General features: G+C 39.4%; 2 protein-coding genes across 16 annotated transcripts in view; one reads left to right on the forward strand and one right to left on the reverse strand.

The window, feature by feature from the left end:
• MED12L (mediator complex subunit 12L) overlaps positions 1-24,820 on the reverse strand; it is a 321,153-nt gene that overhangs the window by 88,885 nt on the left and 207,448 nt on the right. For all 13 annotated transcript variants that reach the window (XM_073359681.1, XM_073359680.1, XM_073359679.1 and 10 more), the window contains 5 exons: positions 5,410-5,557; positions 4,691-4,809; positions 3,178-3,321; positions 2,184-2,347; positions 606-737 (listed from right to left, as the gene is read on the reverse strand). In XM_073359681.1, the coding sequence (XP_073215782.1) occupies positions 606-737; positions 2,184-2,347; positions 3,178-3,321; positions 4,691-4,809; positions 5,410-5,557 (707 nt within the window). The remainder of the gene's footprint in view (positions 1-605; positions 738-2,183; positions 2,348-3,177; positions 3,322-4,690; positions 4,810-5,409; positions 5,558-24,820) is intronic.
• P2RY12 (purinergic receptor P2Y12) lies at positions 15,454-23,971 on the forward strand. Of its 3 annotated transcripts, XM_073359686.1 has the most exons (3): positions 15,454-15,738; positions 21,206-22,255; positions 22,364-23,971. In XM_073359686.1, exon 2 carries the CDS (start codon positions 21,229-21,231, stop codon positions 22,219-22,221), a length of 993 nt encoding a protein of 330 aa, XP_073215787.1. In that variant the 5' UTR covers positions 15,454-15,738; positions 21,206-21,228; the 3' UTR covers positions 22,222-22,255; positions 22,364-23,971. The 3 variants fall into 3 exon arrangements, with proteins under 3 accessions (XP_073215787.1, XP_073215785.1, XP_073215786.1); XM_073359684.1 differs by having other exon boundaries at positions 21,206-23,971; XM_073359685.1 differs by lacking the exon at positions 15,454-15,738 and adding an exon at positions 18,641-18,726 and having other exon boundaries at positions 21,206-23,971.

Consider the following 24,820-nt stretch of genomic DNA (forward strand, 5'->3'; position numbering starts at 1 on the left):
ATTTGCAATATAGCACCTTAAAAACGACACACTTTTTGATGTCTCTCTACCTATTTCTGATGAAAGATTTAGTAAGCAGAGTATTGTACTGGTGTCAGCTAAGCCGTCATTATTTTCAATGATGGTATAGTTATTACAGTAGATTTACAGTACTAGTACATTACGGAGGATCTTAAATTAATGAAAATTAAACTGCAATTAACAGAATTAAACTACTTTGCTAGCATTATTTCTATTCTGTATGTGTGCATGAGAACGTGGGCACTTACCCTCATAGGTCCCTCCTGCACTGAGCAACTTGCAGGTGGATCTGTGTACCCACATGGAGCTCCACTGACTTCAATGAGGTGTCAGTGGGCACAGAGGTATGCCTGCTGTTCTGAGCACTCAAGCAGTATCATGACCTGTTTCAAACCTGAAACAGTCTGTGTAGGCAAAATGGTTCACAAGTAGGGCAAAGGAAAACTAGCAAGTAGAAAAGGTGCATTTTAAAGAGCAGATAAATTGAATTAAAAGTTCATTACTACAATACATAAAGGCAGAAGTCTCCTTGTTAGTAGATTCTACAGTTAAATTTAAGTTTGTAACATCTTTGTGCTACTAACCTGAAAAGGTCCCCAAATTTGCTTCTCAGGTGGCTACATGACACATAGAGATCATAGAGGTAAGCTAAAATACATCTTTCTGGAGAAGAACATTCTGATGGATTAACAACATGCTTGACAACACCACATAATCTGGAGGGAAAAAAAATCCGAGATTAATTCCAACTCAGACTTTTGAAAACTTATTAACTGCCCATTGCACCTTGAATGGTCTCTTGTAAAGTGTTAACTTCTTGTCTTAACAACCTGTTCCACCTTGCACTTAGCTGTGACTCTCTGCGTACCTTTCCCAGACCTAAAGAAGAGCTCTGCATAAGCTTGAAAGCTTGCCCTCTCTCACCAAACAAATTTGGTCCAATAAAAGATATTACCTCACCCACCTTGACTCTCTCATACCTAACTATACATTTTAATATTATAAAATTAACATACCCATGCCAATAACTAGACAATGGTCTACGTCCATAGAAAAGTCTAAGTGAATGCATTCTCAATAGGTATAAAGGGTTTCACCTGAAACCTAGTGTCACAATTTTAAAATGAAAATAGTTAAGTGTTCATAGTATTTTTCACATATGGGCCACAATCCTGCAGTGAATTACATACAAGGGAATTCCTACCGACATCAAGAGGGCTCCACACAGGCCACAGGGGTCTGCTCAAACAGAGCTCATTGCACAATCAGGGCCATGAAAAACAGATCAAAGTTTTAGAGCCCTGTTCCCTAATAATAATGATACAAAAGTGTGCAACAATTACTAACCTAGCACAGCAACATCTTAATGAGCAAAGAGAAGGACTAAGCATTTCACATTTTAATTGGGCTTTGCACCAATGGAATTCAGTTTTTAGCTAATATCACTGTAACAGTACATGGAAGCATACATTTCATATGTTATTTGGCTCTCCCTGCGTCTACAGTGATTGTCAATAAGGCACTGTTGAGGAAGGAAGACCACAGTATCCTCTGCATCAATGATTTTATACCGGGACAGTTACCTACTGTTTGCCCTTTTTTGTCACACTTGAGAGGCCAGTGTGTTCTATGCCCACCTGTCATTATTTACAGTGTTAGCTTTTGGGGGCAAAGACTGTCCTATCTGATGTTTGTATACTGCCCAACACAGTGGAACACTTGGGAACTTACTGTAACACAAAGCAAAAACAACAACAGTATGTTACCTTTGAGTGAACCATTCTGTAACTACCCACAGCTAATAAGACAGATAACCACTTCAGATCTTAAAGAATATTTAAAACCAGTTTAGCTAAATCAGTGCAAAAATCTACAGAGAAACTATTGCATTGTGTATAAATAATTTTAAAAAAATTAGTTAAACTAACGTAAAATCCTTATTTCAGTGTAAAAGTAGGTTATATCAAGTTAGCTTAAGTCAATTCCTCAATGATTTAAGCTTAATCGTAATAAACCATTCAAACTGAATTTTTGCACTAGTTTAAATGGTTTTTGAATGATTTATATGCAATGCAATGTATACAGCTGACATATTTGAATATATTCTTAGTTTAATTATGCATATTATAAACAAACATAGAAAAAATACAGCAGCTACAAACCCTTCAAAAACTTGTGCAGTCTGCTCTGGATTTAAAATTAGGCAGGCATGGTAACGCCGTAAAACAGCAACAATGCACACACATAATCCTGTGGTGTAACTTCCTGCCAGGCTGGATGACTTCAGCAGCAGTTCTGCTTCCACAACACTCAGTTCATTTAACAGCTAAAGTATAAGATAAATACTGAACTGAATATCTTTTTCCAAATTAAGCTATACAAAACATTTCCAAGAATCGTAAATGAGAAAAGATACTGAAACATCATACAATAACATGCTAAAATTCATTGTTATTTAATAAGTTAGAAGTCAAGAAGAAAGTACTGAAACAGTACAAAAAACACACACACAAAGAATTTTTCTTCACAGATGTAGAAAGTTTCTTGTGTCTAGACAACCGTTGCATAAGACAGAGAAGTTCTTTAGATTAAAATAGACACTGAAACCATATTAAATAAGACATTCTGGACTCAGATGTTCTGGAATTGCTATTTTTCAAAAATTACAGCACATTTCAAAGACAATTGGAATACATTCTCCAATTATTAAGAAAAAATAAAAGTACAGTTGCAAACAAAAGGCTCTTATATAGCGAGTTTGATCCATAGATCTCAAAGGACTGCAAAAGGGAAGTTAAGCATTGGCAGGCCCACTTTACAGGTAGGGAAATTGAAGCATGGGTAGGTTAAGTGATTTGCACAAAGTCACAAATCTAGAACCCAGATCTCCTAAAAACCAGGACAGGTCCTATCCATGGGACACATGCCAGTCAGATATATGTTTAATATCAAGGTAATAATTTCATATTTATGATGTGAGTGGAAAAAAATCTACTCTAACACCACAGAATGTTTATTTGTACAGCATGTCACTGTTCTGCATGTGACTTTGTTATACAAACGACAAGCCTATTTGTTAGACGCATACCATTTATGGAAACATCACATTGTAGCTTTGTCCTGACATACATAAGAACAAAGCAATCACTTTGTTACCTGTATAGCAAAGTCAATAAGCCCATTGATATTGAGTGCTGGCTCCATAAGATCAAAGATAAGCTGTATGTGGTGAGCCAAAGGAAGATGGTATGATGTACCTGAAGCAAAGCTAGTTATTTGTTCTAGAACATTACTCGAGATCTGTGAAAATGAAAAACATCTGTGTATTAAAACATTATAACAACTGAGTATTTCTCTTCCTAAATATTAACACTTCTAACATCAATTTAGGTAAGTGATTTTCGATAATTGTTCACCAAAGCATCAGATAACAAAAGCACCTTACATGCCAATGCTCTAGTAACTGATAACTGAGGAAAGGTTTTTTACTTACTGGTTTACTACAATGTATATTCAGTTCTGACTCAGTTTTGTGTTCTATGCCAGCAAAAACAAGACAAAAAATTTGCCTTGTCACCTAAATGGATCAACTTATTCTTAATTTTTGCAATTTCATTTCTATTATTTGTGAGATGTTTTAAAAATGTAATTTGTAGTGTTGAATCCGTGTTTAAATCTTTAGGAATTCTGACCATTTTAAAATTCATACTTATTTTGTTGATCATTAGGATTAATTGCTAAGATGCTTTACTAACAAAAATCAATCACAAACATATTTAGCAAAATCATCCAAAAAACTTCTCATGAATGTTCTATACAAGATTTTTAAATCTATTGAATTTATGCCCACTTTTCTTTTATGATTTGTTTTCGGTGCCGATCTCAAAAATATATTTAAAGGAAACATTACTGGCATTAATGGCATTTTTATAATGATAATTAGCACTAATCACTTTATCACTAAATGTTGAAAGTCTATGTTGACAAACTAGCATGTTTTGAATGGAAACAAATTTGCAGTTCTTGATAAAAGTCTCTCTGTGGAAAGTCCACGTGTAATTTAAAACAATTCACACATTATTTGTGTTTTGTAGTTATTTACTAAAGTAGCTTTGATAGCAGAAGCAAAAATAAGCTAAAATGTTTAAATCCTACAAAAAAATTTAAATCAAGTGAAGATTTAATCTCTCACTCTCTCTAGCTCTCTCTCACACAGACGTTAAACAGAAACATGGAAAAGATTTCACCATCTTTCATGAAAAAAGTTAATGATAATTTGCACCCTAGACTGATGAGTGGCATACTGCACAAAACTGATGAACTGAAAAGAAGCATTTAATTTAGTAATGAGCAATAAATACATTGCAGTCAATTAATAATCTATGCATAGAGATAGCTGAATATTATAGTGATAGTTCCAAATATTTCATATGTACTGTACAATATTCATGACATTAGTAATAGCTTTGCTAACATCTTGCCAGTACAAAATAAACAATTTGGAGAAGGTATTTAAAAATATCGAGGGAGTATTTCACTTGCCTTTAAAGTACTAGTGCATTAAAAATTAATACTATGTATGGATCAGATTTTTTTATTACAGTTTTCTTCCTACTTGATATGTAAAGAGTGCGACTTAAATGGCTACAATGTTATGCACAGGAAGTACCTGAGATGTCACCTGATGTTGATCGAAATAGGACAGCTGCTGCAGTTTTGTGAACATTGTCTCCAGAGTTGGAAATACTTCTTGTTTGTTCTTCCTGGCTTTTTGCCCTTCATCCCCAACTTAACAGATAAAACATTATTTTGGTCATTTTATATTTAACAGAGCCCATGTACTTTTGCATTTTTACTGCTTCAAAAACAAAATTAAAAAAATGTAAATGCTTGGTTCTATATGACCACATAAAACACCGTTCACACCAGTTTTCTACTGCACTTAGAAAAAAACATTTCACAGCATATAACATGATGCAACTTCGGGGAAAAACATTTTAAAGTAATTCAAGTGTTAAAAAAAAAAAGACATTTAGCAAGGGCTGAAAATATTTAAACAATTTTGCTAACATGGTAGTAAACATAAATCTTTCCACGCTGACATAGTGTATTCCAGATTTTAGCCTGAACATAATTTTTACAGCCAAGTTATTCATATGGATAGGGAGACATATAGTTGAAATGATTTTAAGTGTACTGGTACAGTTATAAGGCAGATCTATTCTAGGTATTTCATGCAGCAGGTGTAGTGCCAGTGTTTGGTTGGTTGATTAGGAAGGAAAGAAAGTCGAATTATATTACAAATTTGCATGGCTCTAACCAGAACTTTCTCTACACAGTTCCTACATTATGCATGACAGACTCTGGAAAGCTCAGTACAGTATTTACCCCCCGTTTCAGTTGTACTTTTCTTATTCAGGATTTTCAGGATATCTTTGGTAATCTTCTTCAGTTGATGCCTTGCCTCATCACGCTCTTTGCCAACACCATAAAGAAGAATCATGCGCTGGTTACATTCATGACTAGAAGATTCATCCTGAGAAACAAGAAAAGCAAGCAAATTAAGCAGCTTTAATTTTCTCTTGTTGATTGCTATTAAGGAGTAAGAAGAGACAATTAATTCTCTTTCCAACACTAAGTACAACCTGGATTTACTTACATAGTACAGATTAATTTTGCCAAGGTTGGAGCTGCCAGGTGCACAGCACTTTTGAAACTCAAATCACTTAAACTCAGATGCATAAATATGAACTTTGCAGTATTCACTTTAGTCGTTGCCAACTTTCCCTATTCACCCTCTCCCATACGAAATACAGAGCAGAGATCTCAAAAGCAAAAACAAGCCCTAATGAACCTGTGACCCAAAAACCTATTGATGCCAACTGGCAAATGGCACAGGGATCCCCTGGATTCACCAAAAGGGGTCACATAAGGTCTCTACAGAAAGTATGTGTCACATGGGTCATCATAATCATTGTGAGATGTATGTACAGAAAATATGTGATTAGTTATGTATACAGTATATGCTGAAAATTACGTTCTATAGACCTTGTAGTTAAAGGCAGGTCACTCAAAAGTAGCATGCTTTGAGATAAATTTCTCCAGACAGAAGGTGGGAGACATTTATCTCCCTGGTGGACCATTATGTATTGTAAAAAGAAAAGGAGGACTTGTGGCACCTTAGAGACTAACCAATTTATTAGAGCATAAGCTTTCGTGAGCTACAGCTCACTTCCTCAGATGCATCTGAGGAAGTGAGCTGTAGCTCACGAAAGCTTATGCTCTAATAAATTGGTTAGTCTCTAAGGTGCCACAAGTCCTCCTTTTCTTTTTGCGAATACAGACTAACACGGCTGTTACTCTGAAACCTGTCATTATGTATTGTGTGTCTTACAATGGAAGTCTATTAGCATACTGAGACAAATGCTAATGACCAGCTTGCAGAGACTTCAGAAGGAAACGAACAGGAAGAGGTAAACAGTAAGAGTTCGGGGGGCAACCTGTTTTCAGGTGAAGATCAAAAGTTTGGTCTGGCGTACCTTGAGATGCAGAGAGACACCCTGGCATCCTTCAGTTTGTGATGACAAGCTGCTAAACAGGCTTGCTATTATGTAAGGAGTCTATCACTTAGGACAGAAGAATCCAATGCACCGCTACAGACTAGGGACCGAATGGCTCGGCAGCAGTTCTGCAGAAAAGGACCTAGGGGTTACAGTGGACGAGAAGCTGGATATGAGTCAACAGTGTGCCGTTGTTGCCAAGAAGGCCAATGGCATTTTGGGATGTATAAGTAGGGGCACTGCCAGCAGATCGAGGAATGTGATCGTTCCCCTCTATTCGACACTGGTGAGGCCTCATCTGGAGTACTGTGTCCAGTTTTGGGCCCCACACTACAAGAAGGATGTGGAAAAATTGGAAAGAGTCCAGCGGAGGGCAACACAAATGATTAGGGGACTGGAACACATGCGTTATGAGGAGAGGCTGAGGGAACTGGGGATGTTTAGTCTACGGAAGAGAGGAATGAGGGGGGAATTGGATAGCTGCTTTCAACTACCTGAAAGGGGGTTCCAAAGAGGATGGCTCTAGACTGTTCTCAGTAGTAGCAGATGACAGAACAAGGAGTAATGGTCTCAAGTTGCAGCGGGGGAGATTTAGGTTGGATATTAGGAAAAACTTTTTCACTAGGAAGGTGGTGAAACACTGGAATGTGTTACCTAGGAAGGTGGTGGAATCTCCTTCCTTAGAGGTTTTTAAGGTCAGGCTTGACAAAGCCCTGGCTGGGGTGATTTAATTGGGGATCGGTCATGCTTTGAGCGGGAGTTGGACTAGATGACCTCCTGAGGTCCCTTCCAACCCTGATATTCTATGATTCTATCAGCCAGCCTAGTTGAAAATGCTGGGGAAAGTATTTGGGATAAGCTAACTTGTAGGAGATAGAGGAATGCCTTGTGAGTTAAGTTTAGGCTCGAGAAAGAGTGTTATGATTTTATTTGTAACCATTTGCTTCTAATATTTTTACTTTCCATGTATGTATATATATGTGCGCATACACACACACACAGTATGTGAAGTTGAGTGGTGATCCTGATTGAATCTTGTAACATGATGTGTACTATTCATTTGGGAGCAGTGAATTTGAGACTTCTGTTAGTGTTCAGTGGATCAGAGGTTGGGCACTCTAGAGGGCTCATCAGAAGACTCGGGGATTGATGTGTGTCTATTGCTAACCTGTGGAGAGAGAGCAAGTCTTGTGGAGGCCTGGAAAGCAGCGCTTGTTTTGCCAGAGGCTGGTGGCATCAGGGAGATGATCCATAGCAAGCACAGGCAAGACTTCTTCATGCTAAGTGCAGGTGGTAGTGAAGTGCCTCATGACCCTGGGTACCACAGGGAAGCATCAGAGCATTTGTGCCTCCTCAGAAACACTTGGCCAGCATCTGGACAAACTTTACACTGGTGCCTGTGCCACTGACTCCTACAATCACCCTGAAAGCAGATGTGACTCAGATTCTCCACCACACCCAACCGTTTTATGTCAGTTAGGGCTGCAGTAAGCAGTACTAATTCAGACATTTCCCTTCTGTATTGATACAACAACGATAAAAGATATAAGCTTCCTTTCCAGAAACCAGCACAAATATGCTACTAACAGCCATTGGTACAACTGAAAAACCACACAAGTCCTGTGATAAATCAGCACAGTAAGACTTTATCCTTTAAGCTATAATACATTCCATAGAAAGTACATTTGCTTTAGGATCCTCTCCAAACAATCTAACATGAGTTTACTGGAATGCTCTATTAGTGCATTTTAGAGGAAATGCCATTTGAAACAGGAAAAGACCTTGATGGGCAACATTCCAAAGAAAGAATCTGATTAAAGCAGCAGCATGAGCAAAAGGAAAGCACATGGGCCTGGAAACGAACCCTAGCACTCCCATTTACTTGCTTCATGGTTGCAGGCAAGTCACTTCACCTCTTTTAGCCTCAATTCTCCCATCCATAAAAAGGTGATACAGTGACTTTCCTACCACATAGGGTGCTGTGCGTGTTATCATTTGTACAGTGCACTGAAGTGAAGTGCTCAGAGAAAATTATATGAATGATCATTCAAACATACACAAAGCAGATGTGTTCATTCTGTGCAGACATCTTTTATTTATAACCCTGTTGGCCTGATCCGTTTCAAATGCATCCTGCAACAAAATGTCTTAAAAGCAGCATTTCAACAGATGTTTAGCAGTCTGGTTCAATATCACCACCCATCAGATTTGACTAATTGCCTAGAAGAGCAGATTCTGCCAGAACAGCGCTGTGCTGGAATTACTTTTCCCTCATTATTCAGACCGGCAGAAAGTTCAAATAATACACACTTTACTTGGACTGTCATTTGCTTCTTTTATGATTTAATATACTTTCATAGAATCCTATTTTTAAATACACAGATCAGTCGATCAATTCTTACCGCAGTGATCTTATTTAAGATAAGGTGAAATAACAGTTTTTCTAAACAAAAGATCTATCTAAAGCCCAACATAAAGTGGGCATGAGCTTTCGTGAGCTACAGCTCACTTCATCAGATGTTTACCGTGGAAACTGCAGCAGACTTTATATACACACAGAAATCATGAAACAATACCTCCTCCCACCCCACTGTCCTGCTGGTAATAGCTTATCTAAAGTGATCAACAGGTGGGCCATTTCCAGCACAAATCCAGGTTTTCTCACCCTCCACCCCCCCACACAAATTCACTCTCCTGCTGGTGCTAGCCCATCCAAAGTGACAACTCTTTACATAATCAAGTCGGGCTATTTCCTGCATAGATCAAGGTTTTCTCACATCCCCCCCACCCCCATACACACACAAACTCACTCTCCTGCTGGTAATAGCTCATCTAAACTGACCATTCTCCAGGTTTAAATCCAAGTTAAACCAGAACATCTGGGGGGGGGGGTAGGAAAAAGCAAGAGGAAACAGGCTACCTTGCATAATGACTTAGCCACTCCCAGTCTCTATTTAAGCCTAAATTAATAGTATCCAATTTGCAAATGAATTCCAATTCAGCAGTTTCTCGCTGGAGTCTGGATTTGAAGTTTTTTTGTTTTAAGATAGCGACCTTCATGTCTGTGATTGCGTGACCAGAGAGATTGAAGTGTTCTCCGACTGGTTTATGAATGTTATAATTCTTGACATCTGATTTGTGTCCATTTATTCTTTTACGTAGAGACTGTCCAGTTTGACCAATGTACATGGCAGAGGGGCATTGCTGGCACATGATGGCATAGATCACATTGGTGGATGTGCAGGTGAACGAGCCTCTGATAGTGTGGCTGATGTTATTAGGCCCTGTGATGGTGTCCCCTGAATAGATATGTGGGCACAATTGGCAACGGGCTTTGTTGCAAGGATAAGTTCCTGGGTTAGTGGTTCTGTTGTGTGGTATGTGGTTGTTGGTGAGTATTTGCTTCAGGTTGCGGGGCTGTCTGTAGGCAAGGACTGGCCTGTCTCCCAAGACTTGTGAGAGTGTTGGGTCATCCTTTAGGATAGGTTGTAGATCCTTAATAATGCGTTGGAGGGGTTTTAGTTGGGGGCTGAAGGTGACGGCTAGTGGCGTTCTGTTATTTTCTTTGTTAGGCCTGTCCTGTAGTAGGTAACTTCTGGGAACTCTTCTGGCTCTATCAATCTGTTTCTTTACTTCTGCAGGTGGGTATTGTAGTTGTAAGAAAGCTTGACAGAGATCTTGTAGGTGTTTGTCTCTGTCTGAGGGGTTGGAGCAAATGCGGTTGTATCGCAGAGCTTGGCTGTAGACGATGGATCGTGTGGTGTGGTCAGGGTGAAAGCTGGAGGCATGCAGGTAGGAATAGCGGTCAGTAGGTTTACGGTATAGGGTGGTGTTTATGTGGCCATTGTTTATTAGCACTGTAGTGTCCAGGAAGTGGATCTCTTGTGTGGACTGGACCAGGCTGAGGTTGGTGGTGGGATGGAAATTGTTGAAATCATGGTGGAATTCCTCAAGGGCTTCTTTTCCATGGGTCCAGATGATGAAGATGTCATCAATATAGCGCAAGTAGAGTAGGGGCTTTAGGGGACGAGAGCTGAGGAAGCGTTGTTCTAAATCAGCCATAAAAATGTTGGCATACTGTGGGGCCATGCGGGTACCCATAGCAGTGCCGCTGATCTGAAGGTATACATTGTCCCCAAATGTGAAATAGTTATGGGTAAGGACAAAGTCACAAAGTTCAGCCACCAGGTTAGCCGTGACATTATCGGGGATAGTGTTCTTGACGGCTTGTAGTCCATCTTTGTGTGGAATGTTGGTGTAGAGGGCTTCTACATCCATAGTAGCCAGGATGGTGTTATCAGGAAGATCACCGATGGATTGAAGTTTCCTCAGGAAGTCAGTGGTGTCTCGAAGGTAGCTGGGAGTGCTGGTAGCGTAGGGCCTGAGGAGGGAGTCTACATAGCCAGACAATCCTGCTGTCAGGGTGCCAATGCCTGAGATGATGGGGCGCCCAGGATTTCCAGGTTTATGGATCTTGGGTAGTAGATAGAATATCCCAGGTCGGGGTTCCAGGGGTGTGTCTGTGCGGATTTGATCTTGTGCTTTTTCAGGAAGTTTCTTGAGCAAATGCTGTAGTTGCTTTTGGTAACTCTCAGTGGGATCATAGGGTAATGGCTTGTAGAAACTCGTGTTGGACCTACTGACCGCTATTCCTACCTGCATGCCTCCAGCTTTCACCCTGACCACACCACACGATCCATCGTCTACAGCCAAGCTCTGCGATACAACCGCATTTGCTCCAACCCCTCAGACAGAGACAAACACCTACAAGATCTCTGTCAAGCTTTCTTACAACTACAATACCCACCTGCAGAAGTAAAGAAACAGATTGATAGAGCCAGAAGAGTTCCCAGAAGTTACCTACTACAGGACAGGCCTAACAAAGAAAATAACAGAACGCCACTAGCCGTCACCTTCAGCCCCCAACTAAAACCCCTCCAACGCATTATTAAGGATCTACAACCTATCCTAAAGGATGACCCAACACTCTCACAAGTCTTGGGAGACAGGCCAGTCCTTGCCTACAGACAGCCCCGCAACCTGAAGCAAATACTCACCAACAACCACATACCACACAACAGAACCACTAACCCAGGAACTTATCCTTGCAACAAAGCCCGTTGCCAATTGTGCCCACATATCTATTCAGGGGACACCATCACAGGGCCTAATAACATCAGCCACACTATCAGAGGCTCGTTCACCTGCACATCCACCAATGTGATCTATGCCATCATGTGCCAGCAATGCCCCTCTGCCATGTACATTGGTCAAACTGGACAGTCTCTACGTAAAAGAATAAATGGACACAAATCAGATGTCAAGAATTATAACATTCATAAACCAGTCGGAGAACACTTCAATCTCTCTGGTCACGCAATCACAGACATGAAGGTCGCTATCTTAAAACAAAAAAACTTCAAATCCAGACTCCAGCGAGAAACTGCTGAATTGGAATTCATTTGCAAATTGGATACTATTAATTTAGGCTTAAATAGAGACTGGGAGTGGCTAAGTCATTATGCAAGGTAGCCTGTTTCCTCTTGCTTTTTCCTACCCCCCCCCCCAGATGTTCTGGTTTAACTTGGATTTAAACCTGGAGAATGGTCAGTTTAGATGAGCTATTACCAGCAGGAGAGTGAGTTTGTGTGTGTATGGGGGTGGGGGGGATGTGAGAAAACCTTGATCTATGCAGGAAATAGCCCGACTTGATTATGTAAAGAGTTGTCACTTTGGATGGGCTAGCACCAGCAGGAGAGTGAATTTGTGTGGGGGGGTGGAGGGTGAGAAAACCTGGATTTGTGCTGGAAATGGCCCACCTGTTGATCACTTTAGATAAGCTATTACCAGCAGGACAGTGGGGTGGGAGGAGGTATTGTTTCATGATTTCTGTGTGTATATAAAGTCTGCTGCAGTTTCCACGGTAAACATCTGATGAAGTGAGCTGTAGCTCACGAAAGCTCATGCTCAAATAAATTGGTTAGTCTCTAAGGTGCCACAAGTACTCCTTTTCTTTTTGCGAATACAGACTAACACGGCTGTTCCTCTGAAACATAAAGTGGGTAAGAGATCTACAGGATTCTGGGACCAATATATATAGGATACGTCTACACAGGCTGCCATTCACACCCTGACTGCAATGTACCCACAGGAGCTACATTAGCTAAAAACATAACTTAGCATGTTTCCTAGACAAACCACTACCAACTTCTTTTTGCTAGCAGTGAAAAACGTACCTGGGTAGAGAAAAGTTGAGAGAAAGATGAAACATATCAGTTTCTTCTCCACACATCTGAGCACTGAAACAAAACTTATGTGAAGGAAGTCAGTGGTGAACTTACTGTTTACTGGATTCTGCAGACATTTATTCAGTGAATCCCCATTTTGCATGTCAGAGAAAGAAAATAATTCTAAATGCAGCCCATAAGCCCTCATGACATTTCACTCTAATCGTTGACCACTCCGGAATTTTGTTTTAGAAACTTGGAGAAGCAAATCAGACTCTCTTACAAAAATTAAAGAAAATCTAAATCATTTAGGGTTTTGTAGGACTGCCATAGCCTGGGTCAAGTGCCCCCAGCTGGGCACTCATCAAGCTGTTGGATTTGGACCGACAGGCTGGGGACTGTATCCCCCTTGGTGTGGGTAGGCTCAAAGCACTGTCTCCTTCTTCAGCCTTCCTGGGTAAGAATGCCACACACTCATGCCTGAGACACTCAGGTTTACTAATTCCAATCTGTATTTGAATCACACACGCCTTGCAATTACAATCACTATTAAAGTAGAAAACAGCAGACAGCAGAAAAAGACAATGGCCAGTTATCTTCTCCTGAGACACAGAAAGATCATGATAGATTTTTCCTATGGAGCACCAACTGCCCCTTATAATTTACCACATTTTATACACATGTAAATTACATATTCATGAATACTCTTCATATCACCATTAAGAATTACGTATATTGTGTGTCTTACGCAACTCATTACAGTACATATGTGTAAACGTCAATTGGCTTGATTTTGTTGTCCTTGCTATTTTCATGTTATTTCTCTTTCCTAATTGATTTATTACTGACCATGCACTGATGATACATGCTTGATCAGACCACTTTTACCCTTTACGTGATTTACAGACTTGTTTTTCTCTAATTGGCTTTTTGGCAGCACATTTTGTGTATCCATTATTCTCCAGTTAAAGCACATGGTCAAAATATCATCTTTGTCCGATACAGCAGCAACTGTTAGCAAGTTTACTTAATAATAAGGTCACTAAGGCAACAATCATGTCAAAACTAGGCCAAAGCCAATCAATCAGTACAATTATCCAAACCTATTCATTTAGAAATGACTCATGTCAATTCCCAGTAGCCTCTAAGCCCACTCCCTAGGCAGAGGCACTCTGTCTGGCACCCCGCTTGGTCCAACTGCCCTAAACGCCAAGCCCAATGCTGAATCCATCCCCGCAAAGGCTCCCCAGTAACACACTTTCCCAGAACTCCAACCTTGTGGGCACTCTGATTTATAGTTTACCAGTTCAGAGTCAAGTGATAATCAAAGTAAATTAACAGACCTTGCAAAAAAGATGTCTAAAGCAATCATTCTTTACTTTATACAGCACAAGAGAGACACAGATCTGTGCAAAATAAGGAACAGCTATACACAATTCCCCAGCTCAATTTCCTTGCCACTTTTGAGCATTTTAGGGGATTTGGTCAGAGTTCTCTAGGAAACCCAAGGTCGTTCCTCTCCCCCGAAAAGCTTTGCCTTCTGGTTCTGGTCTCTTCTCTCAAACAGCTAGAGAGAGAGAGAGAGAGAGACTTCTTTTTATAGACTTCCAGTCACCAGGTCAAAACTCTGACAGGTGATCAAAATTCCCTGTCAGGCACCCTGGTGTTAGATCACCAAACACCTGGAATCAACATTTGAAAAACTGCTTTGCCCTGGGCCGTAGCTGTCTCTTTGTCCAAGGATGCTTCCATTTGAATAGACAACAATCAAGACTTAAAGAACTTTCATTGTTAACTCTCTGCTAGGTGCAAAAATTTCTTCTGAAACCTCTTGTATATTCCAGCTCAACATGGAGGCTAAAGAGCCACAGTGAACTCACAGAACAGATTTATAATCAAAAGTGTGCTCAGAAAACAAACTGGAGTTTGTAGTTTGATATAGATATATAGAGAGTTCATAAAATCAAACAGAATTCATAGCTTGTAAGTAAACAGGTTCCCCTGAACTATTACAAAGACATGTTTAGCTTGTTTCTCACAAAGTTGTATTTTTATTGTTTTTCAAAATCTGTATTTATTAATCCTAATCCTCGGTGGCAATATAACAAAATGGTGAGCCATACCATAGTGTCATTTATGTTACTACTGTACAAATCAATTTTTAACTGAGGGAAAATTACATTTTGTTCATTCTTAAAGTTTCAAAATATAAATTATTAAGTAAGCAGAAACAGAACTGGGAAAATGATATGAAATATTTTGAAATCTACATAAAAGACCAATAAATTGTACAGTAATATAATTTTCTGCTCAACAGTAATAAATCACCACTTCACCTTCTGTTTAAACACAATTAAATGTTTTCAAAGAAAAAAAATAAAAAAATACAATCTGGAACATCTTCTGTAATAATAGATATATTACCACAAGTTAGAAAGATATTGATCATATTAGTCTGAACTTCTCAGGAGTTGTACAAAGTAACAACTATATAAAAGCTTTTAAAAAACATTATCTGTAGTTTTCACAAAGTATTTCAATGGATTGAAAGCAGAAGGCTAATGTCTCTATTTTTTTTAACCAAGTCTCTTTTCCCTCTTTTACAGGAAATAAAAGCAGAAGCATCGAGGCTGTCGCCTGGAATTTGAAACTGTATGCACAGCTAAGAAACACAAGTTTTAACTTGGAGAGCAGAGCGTCTTTCTAAGTACTAAAGCTGGGATGTACAGCTTCCTTCTCTCTCTCTCTGTTCATCTGAAGTATTTTTACTGAAGTAAGCTACTAAACTAATGCTATCTTCTGAGTCTCAAGCTTAAAAAAAGGAAAGAAAACCAGAGGGGAAAAGGAACAGCAAATGATGATCTGCCAGCAATATTAACTTCCCATCACAGGAAAGACCTAATATTTCACCATTTTTCAGCGGTTGTAAGGTAATTTTCTTTCTCTCAACATATTCTTTTCTGCTCCCTCAAGCTTATGTAATAGCCATTTAATTACAATTGACATGTGCAGCTAAAAATATATTTACATTTTAAAATACATGATGTTTCATAAATTCCTGTCATATAATCTTTTACAGATGGAAATACAAGTGAGCACCTTTTAATAATGAAGCTATCAGAGAGATGTAAATATCATCTGATAACTCAGAGCATCTAAAGTTATTTATAAACCCCCCACTCCTACTGGGATAATACTGAAGTATAGTAATGTTTATAATTGTATCACTGAAGGGCTTGAAGTTTACTGCTCAGTTAAAACTTTGCTCTTGCAATCTTCCTTATATGGTTTTTCATCCCTCTTTCTAAACATCTTTGGATTACATAGCAGACCATTTAGATCATACTTTTGTATTAATTGCTGCGAAAACCAATGTTCTTACTTTTGTAAACAACAGGTAAACCAACTACCAAAACAAAGCAGCACTGTGTTAATTTATTTGACAAGTGCACTTTAATTCTTAGTGATAACAGTTCATAGTACATTACTAAATATTGTGAAGGTTGAACAAAAACTTAACATGAGTCCAAGCTACAGAACACTACCAACACAGCTTAATCTTTGCAGAAAAGTGGGGAAAGACTGCCATTTGTACACATATTATGAAGTACACACTTTATCAACAAGCAAATTAGTGAGGTTCTAATTTTTTCTGATGGTCATAGATCACAGATGTTCCTGTTTGTGACAATATGAAATTTTGAAAATAAAGTTGCATCATATTCAGTTATTTGAAAGGATCTGTTGGTAAATATTTTGACATCTCAAACTAAGTTTTGTTTAAATATACATTTTTTTGTTTATAACACGCTATTAGCTGTAATTAAAGGAAATTATTCATAGCAGCATTTCCCATCCTACGTCCTATTTTGCCATTCTTCCCTTTTGGCACAGCAAAACTATTTGAGCCTCCTTACAAAGACTAAAGAAAGCAATGTACAATTAATAAGTAGTAAATAGTAATACTAATTTACACTTTTGTAGGACTTTGCATTTCAGGATCTCAAAGCACTTTAACATACTTGGCTTTTTGGTCTTAAATATCAACAGCTGGGTGTCAGGTCCAGCAGTTAATGAACTGGTTGTGCACTCAGCATGACTTTCACATTTAGAAGCAACGGAGGAGGAAAAGGACCTTGGAGTATTGGTTGATCATAGGATGACTATGAGCTGCCAATGTGATATGGCTGTGAAAAAAAGCTAATGCGGTCTTGGGATGCATCAGGAGAGGTATTTCCAGTAGGGATAAGGAGGTTTTAGTACCGTTATACAAGGCACTGGTGAGACCTCACCTGGAATACTCTGCGCAGTTCTGGTCTCCCATGTTTAAGAAGGATGAATTCAAACTGGAACAGGTAAAGAGAAGGGCTACTAGGATGATCCGAGGAATGGAAAACTTGTCTTAGGAAAGGAGACTCAAGGAGCTTGGCTTGTTTAGCCTAACTAAAAGAAGGTTGAGGGGAGATATGATTGCTCTCTATAAATATATCAGAGGGATAAATACCGGAGAGGGAGAAGAATTATTTAAGCTCAGTACCAATGCGGACACAAGACTGGCCACCAGGAAATTTAGACTAGAAATTAGACGAAGGTTCCTAACCATCAGAGGAGTGAAGTTTTGGAATAGCCTTCCAAGGGAAGCAGTGGGGGCAAAAGATCTATCTGGCTTTAAGATTAAACTCGATAAGTTTATGGAGGAGATGGTATGATGGGATAACATGGTTTTGGTAATTAAATATTCATGGTAAATAGGCCCAATGGCTTGTGATGGGCTATTAGATGGGGTGGGATCCGAGTTACCCAGGAAAGAATTTTCTGTCGTATCTGGCTGATGAATCTTGCCCATATGCTCAGGGTTTAGCTGATCGCCATATTTGGGGTGGGGAAGGAATTTTCCTCCAGGGCAGATTGGAAGAGGCCCTGGAGGTTTTCCGCCTTCCTCTGTAGCATGGGGCACGGGTCACTTGCTGGAGGATTCTCTGCTCCTTGAAGTCTTTAAACTACGATTTGAGGACTTCAATAGCACAGATATAGGTGAGAGGTTTTTTGCAGGAGTGGTGGGTGAAATTCTGTGGCCTGCATTATGCAGGAGGTCAGACTAGATGATAATGGTCCCTTCTGACCTAAATATCTATGAAGATCTGAGATAGCTGGTCCTTGGTCACATGTGAAGTATGACACCAGTTGCTGTTTGGGGCTAAGGAAGGGATTTTCCCTAATGGTGGATCTGCCATGCTCTATGCGGTTTGTGCTTTCCTGTGGGATCACTGTTTGAGGAGTTGGACCTGTTTACTTTAAGAAGCTTTTGGTCTGACAGGTGGCTGGGGATCGCCGACAATGGAATACGCAAAAGGCTGCTGAGCTGTGCCTCAAGATTTTCATTTCATGTTATTGTGGCAACCGGAAGGTAGGACAGGAGTCCCTAGCAGCATGGTGTCTTCATGCTTTGTCCCAAAACCGGGGTAGAGTTTGGTACTTGAGGTGGGACAGCGACAGTATGTGGGGAGGCAAACCTTATAGGACACAGTTGCAAAGCATATCCCTGCCCCCATGCAAGTGCTCAAGTCTCCCTCAGAAAATGGACTGTTAGGGGACTTGCAGTTTGGGGTACCACTCCTCCTGGTGCCTAAAGGTTTAAGGCCCACAGCAATAATAGGTGACTGCAGGTATTTATGAGGGGTTTTAAACAGATTGCCTGACTGTGAGGACCATGCAGCAGGAATACATTTTTCCTGCAATTTTTCCTCCCCACAAGCACTGCAGCTCAGCAGTTGGCGTGAGAGTTCGAAGGTGCCTCAGAATGTTAGCCAGTGAGTTGGCCGGATAGAGTACTGAAGACAGAAAGCAGCTCTAGAGATGCCTCGTGCCCCCAGATCGCAGCTGGAATCCCCTCCTACCTTCTTGCTGAAGTTGACGGGGTAAGGTAGAATCTGAAGCCAGTCTACGGTGACAAAGCTGGGGCAGAGCAGATCCTCGCCCACCCACTCCCATCCATGGGTGGCAGCAGCCAGCAGGAGAGATGATCCAAAAGTTCTTCCTCCTTCCCTCCCTCCCTCCCACTGCACTCGGAAGGGAAAGCCTCTAGTGGCTGCTGCATGTCTAAGGAGAGAGACAAGTCAGAGCATAGGAAGACAGGGGAAGAATGACTTTTAGAAGAGGCACAAAGTGAGGTCAAGAAACAGCACTGAGAGAGGTGATCAGCAAGAGGGGGCAGCAGCAAGAAAGACACCACAGGAGCAGTGGGGGGAAAAGAACAATAGAGGGAGACTGGGGCAACAACAGGCAACCGGGAAGGGAAATAAAAATAATTAGGTGAGGAGATAGGTTCATAGCTGCCTAAAAGTCCTAGGATGGAGGACTCAGGTAGGAGAGAGGAAAAAAGTTAGTAGATAATTTACTGAGCACTATATATGGTTTCCTTTTAGCAGCTAATCCAATTATCACTGATAACTAAATCTGTAGCCAAAAGCAACTAATATAAGCAATCCCATTCCTGAATTTAAAAAAAAATGAGAACAACATTTTCCTTCCCCCATTTGAAAACTGCGGTTTGGAAAGATCACTATACAGGCAAAAAATGAAATGACAGCCCTGTATTGCCCCTGAATTCATCATTTGTGCTGTTGTGAGTGAGCAGTTGTGGCCAAAGACCGATAAGCCACAACTGTGTAGAGAGCATTATTGTGGTCATCCACAAGGTGGTATTTGCACAGATACAGTAGTTGGTTAGAGTTTGCGTAGCAATTCCCCACAGAACATAAGTACTAGGAAACCACTTGGAAAGATCATGCATCTCCAAAAGGAATAATCTGTGGGGCATATTCAGAGAGGAAACTCTTGGTGCGTCTTACACCTTCTTCTGACTCCCAACCCTCTGTCTGTGTGTCAGACCAGTTTAGACTCAACATCCATTTACTGATACCAGTGTGTAATTTACCCACACCCCTAGCACATCACCTCTTTGACCCTGCGAGTCAAAAGAGAGGAGAGGCAACAAGGTTGTAAAAGGGCTTAAATTCCTTAGCCTTCACCGTATCTAAATTTAAACTTTTTTTTACTTTCATCTTGCTTCTTGAAACTCAAGCTTCTCCAACTTACCAATGTCTAAGAGAGTCTAACTGGGTTTAAGGGTGCCTATCTCTGTCTGAACTGATCGTGGTTGAAATTACTCTCAATTATTGTTAGAAAAACAGCCTCTGAATTTAACGCTGTATCTGCAGATCTGTCATCCATGGTGTGGTGATAAATACCCAAGACATTATGCTAGCAGAAAAACCAACAACATTCATATACATAGAATAACCAGAATACAGTGTGGGTAGATTGATTTAAATCACTAGTTTTAATTATGATTTAAATCAGCAAGCACAAACCCTTGATTAAAATAATTGATTTTAATCATATTTTGCATTTGTACTTTTTAGTTATTTTCCTAAAGAAAGGTTGATTCTCATGAGTTCTCAACATTCTCTCAACATTAAAATATGTTGATTTTCAACTAAATATAACCTTTATACTAAATTTGGTGCTTCTTTTTGCTAATCAAAAGGGTCTATATATCTTTACACATTTAGTTAACTTACATTTATTCAGATTAACTTTTACATTTTTATGTCAGAAAATGGTGGATGATGCATTTCTTATTTACTAGATTAATTTTTTGTGATTTGTGTCAGTCTCTATTTGGATGGAAATTCAAAAGGAGCATTTTTTTTAATTAAATGAAACTACCTTAAACATGCTGGATACATAACTTTTTTCTTTATCAAAACATGTTCTGCATTTAAAACTGACTGCTTTATTAAATAAAGGACGTATTATCTATAGTTACTGAAGTGGACTGATTGTTTCTTTCAAGATTTTAGAGCGAATAGATTTCATCCTTTTACACTTAGCTTTTATTAATAGATTGGAATAAGAAAACAAGCTTTCCTGCTTTTTCAACTCCCAACAGGCTTCTTAACTTTGAATGAATTAGTCTTTGAACTGAACTAGCTGAATAAACTGAAATGAAAAAGATATCCTTTCTGAACCTGCAGAACACGCTACTATTGTCAAAAGCTAGGTTAGCACTTCAACAAACTCAGGGTACAGGTGCTTAGGTGCTCCCACTAGTTCTGTGATTTGACTTGCTATCAAATGTGGCAGCAAATATGTTCTGCTTAATATAATTTTTAAACGTTTTAAATGAGTTTAATTGTAATAGGTTTATGCCTTAACATAAGTTGTCAATTTCAAAATTAAGTAAAGAGATTATATTTAAAAAAAAATAAACCTGTATTTTAATTTAAAAATCCAATTAAAAATTATATCAATGATGTTTATCCACCCTGAATAAAATGAATGCTGCAGTTCTCTACCTGATAAATGATAACCCTGTATCCTTTGTTTTAACAGGGGGAAAAGATATCAAAGTACAAATGAATGCCAAATACAACTTCAGCTATCCTGGAAATGAAAGCAACTGCAACAGTGATAACAAAATCAGTCAAGTTCTCTTTCCCTTGCTCTACACTGTTCTCTTTCTCGTGGGCATTGTCATGAATGGCCTGGCGATGCGGGTGTTTTTTCAAATCTCCAGTAAATCTAATTTCATCGTCTTCCTTAAGAACACAGTCATTTCTGACATCCTCATGATCCTGACCTTTCCATTCAAAATTCTCAGTGACGCAAAAATGGTGCCTTGGGCACTGAGGGGATTTGTATGCCAGGTCACACAGGTCATATTTTACTTCACCATGTACATTAGTATTTTGTTTCTGGGTCTAATAACTATTGATCGCTATCAGAAAGCTGCCAGACCATTTAAAACATCAAGCACTAGCAGCCTGTTAGGTGCTAAGATTCTGTCCATGGTAATATGGATATTAATGTTTATTCTCTCACTACCTAACATGATTCTGACAAACAAAAAACCCACACGTAAAACAGTGAAGAAATGTGCTCACTTGAAATCAGAGTTTGGGTTACTATGGCATGAAATTGTGAACTACATTTGCCAGTTTATCTTCTGGGTTAATTTGGTCATCATAGTTGTATGTTACATACTCATAACAAAAGAACTGTATAAATCATATAAAAGAACAAGATGCACGGGGAAGGTGTCCAGAAAGCCTGTAAATATTAAGGTATTTATCATTATTGCAGTGTTCTTTATTTGTTTTGTGCCATTCCATTTTACCAGAATTCCCTATACCTTGAGCCAAACAAGAGATGTTTTTCAATGCTCTGCTCAGAACATATTGTTCTATATAAAAGAGAGCACCCTCTGGTTAACATCTTTAAATGCGTGCCTAGATCCATTCATATATTTTTTCCTTTGTAAGTCCTTTAGAAAATCCTTGATAAACATGTTGCACAAACGCACCAAGGAGCAGAACAATGGAGCCGGTAGCGATGAGACGCCAATGTAAGGCTACAACATTGGGTAAATAGCAAATAATACAGGTATTTACATGCTTATTAATAATAAATACCCAGGTCTTACTCCAATAAAATCAATGGCTAACTCCCACTTACTTCTCTGGGAACTGAATCTGTGTTGTTTGAATCTAGGTTCTATGACAGAAGCACAGAAACACTGGAACAGAGGAACTTTACTGGTTATAGCCCCAATGCAGCAAAGTGGTTAAGTGTATGCTTAGTTACATACAAGTAGTCTCACGAAAGTCAGTGGGAATACTCTTGTGCTTGAGTTTTAAGCATATGTTGGATCCAGGCCTGAATGCTTATTAAAACGATTATAAAGGGGGGGGGGGAAACAGCTTTTTAGTCATAGAATACAATAGATGAATTTATAAACTGTGAGGGCTCAGCAGAGAAATGGTGAAATCCTAGCTCCCTTGAAGTTGGTGACAAAGCACGCCGACTTCAAGTGGGAGCCAGGATTTCACCCATACCAATTAAAATCTGAAAAATGCAACTAAAGAAAATATCAATAAGCCAGATATTTTTTTAAAAAAGAAAGCTATCACCTTGCATCCGAATGCCAAACAACTAAGCATAGCAGGGGAAAAGCTATTTATGTGTGCTGAATTAGCAGAATGAACATTACACTTCTGGCATCATACATTTGCATTTTTAAAGTTGCTGACCATTTTATTAATAACTGTATCCAGAAATAATGTATATTAAGCAAATCTATTTAGACTGAAGTTAAACCTTTGAGTACCCCAGAACACACTCTGAAAGACCAACCAAATAACCACGGTTTTACGGTGAGCAATATATAAATGACCATTTTCAGTAAAACTAATTTTACACCAATAAAAATCCCTGGGTTTCATGGGATAGAAGCACTGAAAGGGTTAAACCAATTATGAGAGTTAACATCAGCTTTTCTTTTCACTATACTAGATTTCTAGCTATGCTTTTTAGTTACAGCTATGATGCATTTTTAGTTTGGGAAATCAGGAATGCAATTTTTTCAGTAACAATTGTGTACATAATTCTGACTGCAGATGGCCCTAGGTTGCTATAAACAACCACTAAGAGACTTACTGCTGATACAACTACTAACCAGACTCTGAGTCTGAAAAATCTTTCACTAACATGTAAGGCTCTGATCCTACAAACAGATATTACCTTCTGTATACTTTCTATCACCACTGCAAGCACACACAGGAGTAACTGTTTGTAGGATGGAGGCCAAATACTATATAACTTGTTAAAATGTTCTTCACTTGTATATAAATTTTAGTACTGAACTTGTAATACATGTTTTATGGTTTATTCTGTTGATCCAATAAATCATACCAACTGTAATTATAAATACGCCTGGAAGGATTAGATTTTTATGAGTCAACGTCAATTTCACCACAAACATACAAAATGATGAAAAATATTTTCATTGATAATAATCAAAATGTGCACACAGGCAAAGTAAGATTTTAAGGACAAAACCCAGTGATTTAGGTTTTTGAATTAGGCATGTTACAAATGCACTAGCATTTGAATAGTAAAAACTGGTATGATTTGTTGATTTAAAAGATATTTGCACTGTATATTTTGACATGTGATGTTGACCATTTTTGTTTTAATAGTTATACAGCTAATTTAACTCAGTGTCTACTGTCATTACATTGTCTGATGACCCCCAATTTCCTGTAACTGTGAAAATTTAAATAGATAAATATCAGAAAAGATACTTAACAATAATCAATATTATGTGCGGAAATTGTAATAAAAACTGAATTCTGCCAAGCCTAATTATAAAGTGTAGTTACTAATAATTTAAGTGATGTCTTAATTTCTCCTCCCTCTAGTTGTACAATGAAATTCAGAAGAAAATATGGGTAGCTCTTTGGAGAGGGGGATATGTCATTTACTTTAGTTTACTATTGTTAGATGGATCTGGCAGTTCAAGTTACTTTCTGAAACTCCAGATTTCTCAATGATCTGTTAAACAACATTTACTTCCGCTTTTGTGTGCACACCTGTGTTCCCTCTAAGCTGCATGGTTGCACAGCGGCCCAGGAGTGATTCAAGTGCCGCGCACTTGATTCGCAGAGCCGCAGACATCTGGCAGTGTGTGTTCAGGTGCCCCTCCCCCACACTGCTTTGCAGCCACATTGCTCCTGCAGTTGCTCCAGGGATCCTCCCGCTGGCTGTGCAGAGCGGGGGGGGAGGAGGTACTGAAATCAGGTTGTCCCCCATTCCCCTCCCCTGTACCCCATCTCCACAGAGCAGGGGAGAGGGGACAGGGCTCAGGATTTGCAACAGCTCTGAACGAGCCTTCCGGGCAGTGAGTGCCTTGAAGAGAGAGTGCGGTCTCTCAGAGTCTTCCCCAGCAGCCTGCGCGCACGCACACGCATGCAGAGTCTCTCCCCCTCCCACCTGCCAACGTACCCCATCCCCCCAGAGCCGGGGAGGGGACACATGGCTCAGGAGCAGGACAGCTTTCAGGGCATGCCTTAAAGAGACAGCACATGACATCTCTCAGAAACTTCCCCAGCAGCCAGCGCACACGCAGGCCCTGTCTACGCTGGCAAGTTTCTGCGCAGTAAAGCAGCT

The sequence above is a fragment of the Lepidochelys kempii genome, chromosome 9 (assembly GCF_965140265.1).
Source record: "Lepidochelys kempii isolate rLepKem1 chromosome 9, rLepKem1.hap2, whole genome shotgun sequence".
NCBI classification, from domain to species: domain Eukaryota; kingdom Metazoa; phylum Chordata; order Testudines; family Cheloniidae; genus Lepidochelys; species Lepidochelys kempii.

Bases quoted from the DNA above. Each gene is read 5' to 3' on its own strand.
- P2RY12 (XM_073359684.1), top strand. From the start codon at position 21,229: ATGAATGCCAAATACAACTTCAGCTATCCTGGAAATGAAAGCAACTGC.